The sequence below is a fragment of the Eubalaena glacialis genome, chromosome 6, assembly GCF_028564815.1.
Source record: "Eubalaena glacialis isolate mEubGla1 chromosome 6, mEubGla1.1.hap2.+ XY, whole genome shotgun sequence".
Lineage (NCBI taxonomy): Eukaryota > Metazoa > Chordata > Mammalia > Artiodactyla > Balaenidae > Eubalaena > Eubalaena glacialis.
The window spans coordinates 66,468,810-66,480,893 of NC_083721.1; the positions used below are offsets into that span (position 1 = coordinate 66,468,810).

The 12,084-nt window shown below is 43.4% G+C and overlaps 1 protein-coding gene across 1 annotated transcript in view; it reads right to left on the reverse strand.

Moving 5' to 3' along the window:
• Positions 1-1,854: 1,854 nt before the first annotated feature.
• B4GALT4 (beta-1,4-galactosyltransferase 4) overlaps positions 1,855-12,084 on the reverse strand; it is a 30,029-nt gene continuing 19,799 nt past the window's right edge. The window contains exons 5-7 of the mRNA XM_061193128.1: positions 8,855-8,977; positions 6,824-6,928; positions 1,855-2,757 (exon numbers count right to left, since the gene is read on the reverse strand). Coding sequence (XP_061049111.1) covers positions 2,625-2,757; positions 6,824-6,928; positions 8,855-8,977 — 361 coding nt within the window. The 3' untranslated portion in view covers positions 1,855-2,624. The remainder of the gene's footprint in view (positions 2,758-6,823; positions 6,929-8,854; positions 8,978-12,084) is intronic.

Sequence of the window (12,084 nt, forward strand, 5' to 3'; positions counted from 1 at the left end):
TTACCCTCCCCAGCCATGACCAGGGACCCACAGCCTCCAAATTGGAGGCCCCTGGCATAGGCTGTTGGCAATTACAATAGCTCAGTCTGCATTAGATTATAATTAAGAAAATTGGGATCGTTAACAGATACAAACTACTACACATAAAATAGATAAACAACAAAGATTTACGGTATAGCATAGGGAATTATACCCAATATCTTGTAATAACCTATAATGAACATAATCTGCAAAAAAACCCTGACTCACTATGCTGTACACCTGAAATTAACACAATATTGTAAATCAATTATACCTCAATTAAAAAATCGGGATGGAAAGCTAGAGGAAGATTCTGTAGAGGAGACAAGAGGGTGGGGGAAAAATAAGAAAACCATTATTATTTCTTTTCTAAATAAAGAAAAAACACAGCATTTACTTGTCCTTACTGGGTTAAAGGTAAACCAGGCCAGCCCTAGGTAACCCTGTCACGTCCACAAAATGCATTTTCCTTTCTTCTCCTTCCCCACTTGGGTGGTGACTGCTGTCTTTTTGGAAGCCCCAAATCCTCCTATTCCCTCCCTCTCCCTGTTTGGGAAGGATATTATTTACACTAACTGGCTGGCACACACTCATGTTGAATTTTTAAAATTAAGTGTCGTGTAATAATGATGGATTGAGAAACCCTGGGGCACAGTTGCAGAATACATGCTCAAAAACATCCACATCTACATTATTTGTGTCCATTCCCTTAGGCGAACAAAATATTCTTATTTCTGTTCTGAGCCAGTATCCATCTCCGATTACCTTCCTTAGATTATCCTCCCACATTTCCCGCCCCTCTCCCAGGAAGCTCAGCAGTACCAAATCAGTGCCATGGCCCCGCCTTCCTTCCAAATCAAAGGCCTCAGGAGCCCTGGCTCCACCCCTTCCTATCCTCTCACCAACCAGGTGTGCCCCTGAGGCAGCCCTCAGGCTGCGCCCATTACTGATCACAAGCACAGGAGGATGAAGAGAACAAAAACACAACGCGGCCCAGGAGCCGAGACTCAGAGGCACCTGCCACAGGCCTGGAGCTGTCTCACAAGGAGGCTGTGCACGGAAGAACAGGATGGAACAACAGAAGGATGAAGGCGGGAGAGAGGGGGAAGGCTTAGTCTCATCTGTTTTGTTTTTAAGCAGTAGGATTACTGACATGAATACATCTGGAAGCTAGAACTGAGCAGGACCCTACGGGGCCTTCCTGGAAAAGACCCACCCCCATGTCCTCCCCCATGTCTTGTCTGTAGAGAAACTTTAGCCTCCTAGGCCTTCCTTGAGTTCCAAAGAGTAAATTTAATCAGAGAAGTGAGAAAATGCAGAAAGAAAGGAAAACAGTCAAACAAGACAAAATAATAGTTTAGCCGTTAGACAAAGTCAAGGACCTTTAGTTCCTTCTCAAGGGCTATAGATAATATTCTGAGCCATATCCTTTGAGCTGTTTGGCAGATACTGAAACCCCCATCAGGTGGAAGAAGTTAACTGTATGCTGCCCACAAGCACGTAGACCCCAGACCAGTTGGAACCAGAAGGTTGTTGATGTTGACTCCCGATTACGTCACCACCAGCCAATCAGAAGACTGTCCATGAGCTGATCACACATCCCACAACCCCTCCTTCACCCTGTCTTTAAAAACCTTTCCCTGAAAGCCTTCAGGGAGTTTGGGCTTTTAAGCACTAGCTGCCTGGACTCCTTGCTTGGCGCCTGCAGTAAACGCTGCACTTTCCTTCACCACAACCCAGTGTCAGTAGATTGGCTTCACTGCATGTGGGCAAGCGGACCCAAGTTTGGTTTGGTAACAAAACAACAGTAAAAAACAAGATTGAACACCCACAGCTTTTTCATATTTTACTACAGAGGTACTTCTGATGTATTATTAGTTAATATGTAATTTGTAAACTGCTACTTCATATCCTATACGTACAAAATCATTTTACAAAAATGTTCTAAGAACTAGTAGATAAAATGTTACTGGAAGGCGTACCTGGGCAGGTGACACCTGCCGCAGGGCAGCAGCCATAGCAACAGTACAACCACCGCAGCTGCTCTCCACCTGATGCGGTCCTTCTGCCACCTCTTCGGTCCCAAGTTCGCGGCATCTTCATTCTTCACCTTTCTCCCCTCTTCTTCGGCCTTCTTCTCACCTGGGAGCCGCCTCTTCCCAGATGACCATACAGGATAAATGAGTAACAGAAATATATGTTCAACCCTTTCCTGCTTGGACAAGAACAATCCTGGTTCTCTGGGACATTCAGCAATCTTATCTCCTGTGGCATTTTTTATCTCAGAAAATATGTGTCACTTCAAACTTAAATAAACCTTCTTCAATCAGAGTTCTCAAATAGCCTTCATGGTATCTTCTGAGTGGTCCTTTTATATTTAGTCCTTCAAGTATCTACATTACAATATTTAACCCTCATGATCAAAGCAATTGTTTTACATTCCATATCACCAGGAGTTCTGCTAAGAAAATACGAAAGAGGGAGAATCAGCTCAATAATTGGCTGCAACAAGTTCTTAATGTGTGCTACTAGGGGAAGTCTCTAGGCCAAAATTATTGCAATCAAATATTCAGTTCCTCCAAATGTCACCAGAAGAGCCAGGGTCACGGGCCAGACCAGAAATCCACTGTGATGTTGACATATAAAGGATTGTAATCCACAGAGAGTAATTTATAATCACAACTGCTCAACCCATCTGTTCTCCAGACACGTGACACCTGATGTAAGAGCTTCATCCTAAAGATAAAGAACAAATGTGAAAGATAAGAATTTAACATCTATTTCCACTGCTTTTTGCCTTGTCACAAAGTTTGGCCAACGCATCTTTGTAAATTATTGCACTTGTTGGGTTTCCTACTGCAAAAGAAGTTTATTTTCCCCATCTAAGGTAACAGACACTAACGATAGCCATGTGTTCACATGGCAAACCCCATGGAAGACCCTGAGGACCAATGATCAGAAGAGTCCTTCACGCAGTGAGCCCCCGGTCTACAGGACAGAAGGATGTACAATGATACATCTCATCCACTGCTGACAGGTCCTTGGATAAGCTTCAGGGGATCTATGAATCCTCCAATGTTGCTGGGAGAACTTTGTGTCTGCAGGCAGGGTGGGTACTCATAAGAGACTCATAGGAACCTCAAACAAAGTTAAACTGTATGCAGAGGAGGCTGAATGAAGTGACACCTAACTTCATGAGGGACTATGAGGGGTCATAGAGAAGGTAAAGTTGACCAAGGTTTGAAAGAGAAGAAATTCACAGCAGAGAAGATGAGGGAAGGGACACCCAGGAAAAGAGACCACCCTCTGCGAGACACAGAGACATGTCAAAGAGCAGGATGTGTCTGAAGAAGAAGTAATTGTGTGGCCGGAGCCCGAGGATGCAGGGAGAGGGGTGGTGTTGAACTGAATCGGTCTCTAGGAGCTGAACAGTGAAAAGCATGCATTTCGGTTACAGTAACAATGTGGATGGAGACTAGAAGCAAAAAGTTGAGCTAAATAAAGTCAGAGAAAAATAATACAGCATGATTTCATTTATATAAAATTGAAAAACATGCAAAACTAAACAATCTTTTGTATACGGATACAAACGCATGGGAAAATAAGAAAACCAAGAAACAGCAAAAATAATTTTAATTATCATCAAAATTCAGGAAAGTATTTCCTCTTCGGGTGGGGGGAAGATATGGGATAAGGAAGGGCCACACAGGTAAAGGGCATAAATTGGCTAGAGGACACGACCAGTGGTCATGGTATCAAGAATCTTCAGATTCTTCATACAGTTGATAAGTATTCTTTTGTAACTATTCATTAATTATTATTATTTTAATTTAGAGAGAAAAATGCACACCTATGGGCAAAGGCTCAAAAGACACATGGAAAATAGAAATAGCTGCTTTGTTAAAGTGGTAGAGTCTAACAAAAGGGCTAAAAGTCTTTTAATATTGTTTTAAAATGTAGACTCTAGCAAAAAGGCTAAAGGCCCTTTAATACAGTTTCAAACATTAGGGAAAAAAAAAAAACCACCAGAACAAAGAAATGTCGATTTTTCAGACATAGCCCCCAAAAGAATTGGTTTATCTGCCAGGATTCCTCGGTGAAAGGGTTAATTCCTGGGGCAGGAGCACAAGATGAGCTCATCACACCGGAGCAAAGGGAAAAAAGCTCGCAAAACGACTGCAGTTACGTCAAAGGATCCGGGAGCCCGCTGGAAAAAGATAACATTTGCCAAAGACAATCTGGGCATCAAAAAGAACATTAACTACATCCAGAAGGATGTAGGAAGCATCAACTCATCATTTTGAAATAAAAAATCAATGCTGGGCTTCCCTGGTGGTGCAGCGGTTGAGAATCCGCCTGCCAATGCAGGGGACACGGGTTCGAGCCCTGGTCTGGGAAGATCCCACATGCCGCGGAGCAACTGGGCCCGTGCGCCACAACGACTGAGCCTGCGCGTCTGGAGCCTGTGCTCCGCAACAAGAGAGGCCGCAAGAGTGAGAGGCCCGCGCACCGCGATGAAGAGTGGCCCCCGCTCGCCGCAACTAGAGAAAGCCCTCGCACAGAAACGAAGACCCAACACAGCCAAAAATAAATAAATTAAAAAAAAAAAAAAATCAATGCTGATTCTTTCCCTTTATCCTGCCTTTTCTATACGAACCGTACCCCAGGGTACTCAGACAGCGGAAGAAGGCACATCATTCTTTGTAGAAAAATCTATCTAATAAATGCAGAAGGATTGACAGAACATCATAATTTTGCAATCCCTAACTGAATAATAAATTTAGGCAATGATCGCCGATGGCTGCTAAAATAATTAGGTGAAGACTGATGGGGACCCTCACAATGACTGTATGAGGCCGACAACACGTGAACCCACAGATCAATCCTGACATCACCAAAACATGACCAGACATCATGTCCCCTTGTTGGGATACAAAAGGAGATACATGGCACTATAGAGGAAGTGTTCTTGCCCCCAAATAGTACCGGAATCTGTTTAAGCCTCCAGATCGAAGACCTAGCTTATAAGGAAATGAAGAGGCACAAATTAAGTTATAGCACAGGGATGTGACTGGCAAAACCCACAATGTAGGAAATTCCATCAGACAAATGACCTGGTTTGTTCAACAAATAAATTACAAGGGAAAAAAAAAGGAGGGAAGGGGGAACCTACAGATTAAAAGTGATTTCAGAGAAATCATTCAAATGCAATGTGTGGACCTTGTCTACAATCCTGATCTGAATAAACCAACTGTTTAAAAAATTTTATTAAAGCATTTATGAGATAATCAGGGAAATCTGAACACTGACTGGACATTTGATGACAATAAGGAAGTATTGATAATTTTATTTTAGGTATGATAATGGTATTGCAGTTTTTTTTTTAATTAGGAAGTTGAATATTTTATTAGTAAACTGTTTATTTTCCTGTAAGGCTGTTGCTTCACTGTATAAAAATAGCACCAGTAAACACAGTATATTGCAAAATTAAGAGAGTAATGTTCTTCATTGGACACTATACAACTAACAAACTTTTCTCCACTGCCATTTATTTCCAGTGGGAAGTTCATTGAGTATTTTGACCCAAATCCAGGGATGGCTGTAAGCAAGTTACAATATTATATAAGGTTAAGATAACAATGTTATCCTTGAATTACATAATTTTCATAACTAGTTTTACCACAAATAATTTCAGGAATTCTGAATATTATAACTGAAGACTAGCCTAAAAATCATCGGGTGTTGTGAAAAAGATGCATAGTGTTTATCTGAAGTCATTAGGAAGTTAAGGGGTATTTTCTTCAGGCAACATCGTTTCAAGTAGTTTCTTTTGCTAAAAGTTGCTTTTTAAAAATCTATCCACCACTAATTTAAGACAACTATGCTAGATTAAGTTGTTTCAAACTAGTTTATTTAGGGGTTCCGTTTTCACTCCTCAATAGATTTTATGTATTTCTCATATGCTTCTTCACTCATTAGTTCACCTAGTTCTGAAGGGTTACTGAGTGTCATCTTGATCAGCCAACCATCTTCATAACAAGATTTGTTGACAAGTCCTGGATTTTCTGCTAGAGCTTCATTAGTTTTAGTTACTTCTCCTGATAGAGGAGAATAGAGTTCACTAGCAGCTTTCCCACTTTCCAAAGCACCAAATTCCTCTTGTTTGTTCAATTTTGTCCCAACTTCAGGCAGACTACAGTAAACAACATCTCCCAAAGCTTCCTGTGCAAAATTGCTGATTCCCACTGTTCCAACACCGTTTTCTTTTGTTACCCATTCACGTTTGTCTGTGAATTTAGGACCCGACAGCAGAGCGGGTCTGGTGCGCAGCACCCGGACGGCGCCTGCCCGCAGTCCCCAGGGCTGCGGTGGGCAGGGCGCGCTGGGTACAGAGATGGCCCACACGCTCCGCGCGGCCCGCAGCGCCGTGTTCGCAGGGGTGCAGAGGGTCTCCGCGCAGCACCTCTGCAGTTTTTTTAAGACTTCTTTTAAGGATACTATTGAAATATTTACACAGGAAATGCTGTGATATCCCATTTGCCTCTAAAGAATCCAGTGGGGGAGGAGAAGAAAGTGGGAGAAGAAGAGAAGCCATGAGTTGATAACTGTTGAAACTGGGAATGTGGTACGTGTACATGCGAATTCAATGGACTGTTCCCTCTGCTTTTGGGTCTGTCCGAAAATTACCTCAATAAAAAGCTTTGAACAAAATAAACTGGCTTATCTGATCAAATCTGGCATAGGACTACTGACAGAAGAGACTACGCAGGTAGCCTGACAGGCACGTGGATCCAGGACTTACCGTTCTATATTCACCTCATTGCCTTGGTCTCTCTTGTGGAAGATCATAGTATATTTACCCACTTCAGGCAGTGGCCGGGTTATTTTCATTTTATGAAGCTCAACCCTGGAAAAATAGCAGAGGTGTTTAAAAAAAAATTCTATCCCAATTATCTACCACTAGGCACTTAAAAAAGAATCATTTGCAAAAATTTACATATATGTGCACATACACATATCTTGATTATTTAGGTATTAAAAAAAAAAAGAATTTTCTTATGTTGGGCCTCAGGCAGTAAGTCCATAGAAGAATCACCCTTAACATTTACTACTGAGGTACAAAGAAGATGTGTCAATTTATACTTTGTCATTTTCCAGAAACAACTGAGAAAATACATCTTTAAAAAATCAAGTCTCTTAGGATCCCTAATTTACTTAAGTGTTTCCTTCTTTTAACAGGGAAAGTAATGACTGTTAAATGTCACAAACCTAGGTTCAAATCTAGACTTTGTTATTTACAACCTTGGTAAGTCAATTCATTATTCCAGGCGTGGGTTTCCCGAACCGTAAAACGGCAATGGTGTTACAGAGTTGATCTGACAGGCTCAAATGAGACCTTCCACATGGAACATTCTTTGCAAACTGTAATGTACTATATAAGCAGAAAGAGGGTGGTGCCTGTTGCACAGGTGAGTAAATAAGTAGTTAGTAAAGAAATTTCAGCAAATGTTTATGCTCAAATCAGTTGGTTTTCCATAGCGTTAGTCAAGAACCACTCTGGAGGCCATGATGTTCTTATCAAATGACAGCAAAACTTGCGGATCCCCTTTACCTTGAAACCGAGGAGCAACAGGAAAAAAGAGAGTGAAGATACATCATCAGTGTAAAATTCTACTAACCGTCCCATCTGGGCAGTGAAATGGATTTGGGGAACATGATGGATACGGTTGGCTCCGAGCCCTTGCTATTCCTGCCCTGAAATCTAGCAGGTACCCTCTGTCCACTTCATAAGCCACGGCCACACAGGCTGCTGATGGGCTGGGCCACTAAGTGCCGCTGCCCATCACTACGGCCATTTCTATGCAGCCTTTGGTCAGGGAGATCCGTTCCCTCCTGCCAGAAACATTCCAGAGACTCTCAGCCTAGACCTGGGAACGAGACCAGCATGGAGCCCGGCTTCTTCATGCTGAAGCAATGGAAAAGCAATGGAAAACATCTGGCAGCCACACGTCTATTAATTTAGAACACCAGCTGAGAAATTTTCTTTCTAAGAGGCAACAACAGGAGGAAAGGGGGTCTCCTAATAGAAAGACCTTGTTGTTACAAGTATGAAGATGCTGGCCCCAGGCTCTTGAATAATTACTTATTTCTGGGAGTTAGGGATACCCATAACTATCTGGCCATGAAACCCAAGTTCAGGGAAGGGGGCTGAGAGGGGAGACCAGGCATATCCCCTTTGAATCCCCCAGAGCAGAAAAGAGCCCAAGAGAATCTGAGGGTCATGCCAGCAGCTCCGAGTCAGGCCAGGGAGTCAGGCCAGCAGCTGCTCCCACGGAGTGCGGGGCTGGCTCGTGTATAAGGAGAGGACATCTTGGCCTGCTTCAGGGCGTGCAACTCCTCACAGGCTGCTGGCACTCCATGCTCTGCACACTGGGAACTACCAGGGTCGCCTGGGGTCTGAGAGAAAGCAGAGGCTTAGAACAGGCCTCTGGCCACTTTCCTCAGGTGGCAGTTTTGCAGACGCTCTGGTCTGGGACTTTCCATTCACGGGTGAGACTCTATCTCAGTAGGTAATACCTGCTGACAAGTCCACGGAGACTTCCATCAACACTCCCGGACCCCGGACACCCATTAGCCAGGACTAGACCACCCTCCATCATTTCTGAACTGCCAGTGGCAAAGAGCAATTTGGGCCGCCTTGCTCACCCCCCACCCCCTGCCACCCTTCAAGCCCAAGTCGGAGCCTCATGACCTGCTGGCCTGGCATCCACAGGAACCATACACAACCACTGCTAGCAGAGCCCCATGGAGGGGACCTGTCTCTGTTGTTCACCTGAGTCTGAGGTCATCGTCTTCGCCTCCCCATCCCCAGTAGTTGTTAGAGAATCCATTCACCTTGAAAAACTGCTCTCGGCTTAGGGCAGTAACACCCCCAAAATACCCACTGTAACGTAACCTGGAGCGAAAGAGAGGAGAGAAATGGTAAGAATGTTAGTGCAAAGTCCTTTTGTTCTCCACAGATGCTTCAGAAGTCTCAGACTGCAGGGTGGGCATTCTAGGAACACTGTGAAGACCATGAACTTTCACCCATCCACTCCTGCTTGACAGCCACCTCCCCACGTTCTTGGCCTTCCTTGTCTGGCCTTCTGTCCTCTGTCTACACAAGCTCTCACATCTGCTCACTAAGCAAGGTGCCACCCACCTTTTATTGTCAGTGTTTGTGTGCAGAGGTCTACAGAGGTACCTGTAAATGTGCACTATAACATCAGATCTGGATGATAGATTTCATCTCATGTGCCAATCCAATGAATAGTTGTGGCTGCCAAGGGCTCTGGGTTAAGAGCATTCTGAGGCTGCATCCAGGTTCGGCGTGAACGAGTGGCTTTTTACTTTTACTTTTTTTTAGGGAGTGGGGTGGAGAGCAGGAGAGAGCTCCTGTACACACTTTGTATGCAGACCTCCACTTATATGCATACAAATCTCCGTCTCAGAGTCTGTTTCCTGGAGAACCCAACATACCTTAATAACCCTGAGGTTTCCAGCTTGGGCAACTAGGTAGATGACAGTGCCTCTCACAAAAACAGGGTATACAAACTGATAATTAGGTTTTGAGAAGAAGACAAATTATGGTTTGGCTAAACTGAATATGAGGTACCCTTGGGGCTTTTGCCAGTGGGAAAAAGGATACAAGGTCCAAGTTCAATACAGAGGAGTGGCTACAGCTTTGGAAATAAGCTGTCAAGAGGTGGTACCTGAAGGCACAAGGGTGGGAAAGCTGCCCGAAGACAATGTAGTACATGAAAAGAGGAGAGTAAAAAGGGTGGAGCTGTGGGGATACCAACAAGGAAAAGGGGAAAGAAAAGAGGTCAAGAGGTCCTGGTCAGAGAGCGCTTCCCACTCATTTAGGACTCATGGATTATTGGTAGACAAATTAACAAATCTGAGAAATAAAGATGTCCCCTTGAATAGAACACTGTAACAATTCAGAAATGCAAATGAAGGCAGCTCAATAACTTGGATGTTACTGAATAAGAGGATGTGAATATATATGGAGGATTTCTAACTTTAATTAATGTCAGTTCAAAGTATTCCAGGACCAATAAAATATGTCTGCTTTTCTAGATAAGAAGAAAAACCAAAAGGAAAGATCAATAATCACGTAGACACTTGCCATCTAATAGGTGGAGTCCCAAAAGTTAATTTGTAGCTCAGCTGTTTGTTTCTGTGTTCTGAGTACAGATGGGGAGGACCCTGCTTAACCCACAATGGAAATAGATTTACTTATATACCCCCAATCTAAAATTCTGGAAAATAACAACCTAAAACAAACAAAAAGAACAAAGTGCTCAGAAGGCAGCTATTACTGACCAAGACATTGACTGCAGTGACTTGTTGCCATAGTTACTGGACTCTGTTTGCCTGGGAAGGGGTTCCTAAACTACCTGAAAAGTAGCAGCTTCATCAGAACACTGAGTGGAACCACTGCCCAGGCATAACCTGCCACGCACCGAAAAGGGGTCACCAGGAGGGAACCAGCACTGATGACTTGGTAGTGACCTATTAAGTAACGACTATCCACTGTGTGCAAAGCAGCTGGCTAAACGCTAGAATAAGTGGGGCCTGCCCTCACACACAGTTGATAGTCCAAGAGAAGTGAACATTATCAGGGTTCTGAGGAAGGAGATGCCACACGTCAGGGCAGGTGGGCCTGGGAGGATTCAGACAGGTAGAAAACTGGGGGAACTCCTGGTGATCAGAACTCCATGACGGAAGGCACAGAGGGAGAAAAGTGCAGGCTGTGTGAGGAGCACCGAGAGACCAGTTTAGCTGCAGTGGGAGGTGCAGGAGGAGACCAGTTGGAAAGAAAGGTTAAAGAAGTATCAGTTTCTCAGCTGCCTCTTAGGTGCCAAGTATCTACATGTTTATTGATCTTTCCTTCTGGTTTTTCTTCTTATCTAGAAAAGCATAAATAGTTGATTGGCCCTGAAATAGTTTTACTTATTTTTAAAGGACTGTAAGGCCCAAGGGTGGGGAAAATGGAGTCATTAAATAACAGTAAAGTCCTTGTAGAAAGCAGGCAGGTACCAAAGGAATTCTTGGCAATAATATTTCCCACAGGCCAGTACAGATCTTTATCACTGACCCATAATCACTGGGATAAACAAGATTTATTTCCGTCTTCATCAGAGTCTGAGACAGTTGAGACAAGTTACTTTAACTTCTTCCCTCTGCATGTGTGTAAAGTGAAAACACTTCTTGCGCTTCCCTTCATACTCATGGGGCAGTTGTGACAATGAATAGTGTGCTGATTTAAGCTCTGTGGTGCAGGGACACACAGTTACCAGCAGGGGGCAGACACTTAGCCACCTGCAACTGCACCTGCCAGCAACTAGAGGGATTCTGCCCAAAGGAGGAAAGGCAGTAAGTAAGGAGGAGAAAGACAACTCCTACATTACCTATGCAAACCTCCCCCAAACCACAGAAGATGAGGCAGTTTACATGGTACATACAATAAAGTATGTATGTACATACATAAATGACAAACCAGGACGAGAGGAAAACTTCAATCAGATAGAAGATTAGAATAGGAAATATACTAGAACTCTGATCTCCAAATAAGATTCTTTTCAGCTTCTAAAAGAAGGTCATGGATTTGACTCTGAGCTTCTTGCATCCAGATCAAAAGAGGAGACACATTCAGTCACCTGGTTTACATTAGGAAAACTGTCAGTTACTCAAGGAAGACAAAGGCTTCCTGAGTTCTAGTTATAAAAGAAACGTCTGGCCAATTACAATAGCAAGTTAAAACAGCAAGATTCGTACAGGGGCTGTTTTCAGAGTGAGTGGCATCTGATAAAACCCACGATCATCACACCAAAGTTTTACTCAAGATCAGTTCCCAGCAGGAATGCCCAAGAACTCATTTTCTTATGGTCCAGCTTAATGCAAAGATAAAATCTAGAATCCCAACAAAAGGCCTGTCCTTGATACAATCCTGTGTATCCATACTCCAAAAACAAACAAATGAGAAAACAATTCTGTGTGATTGTAATTTCTCACCAC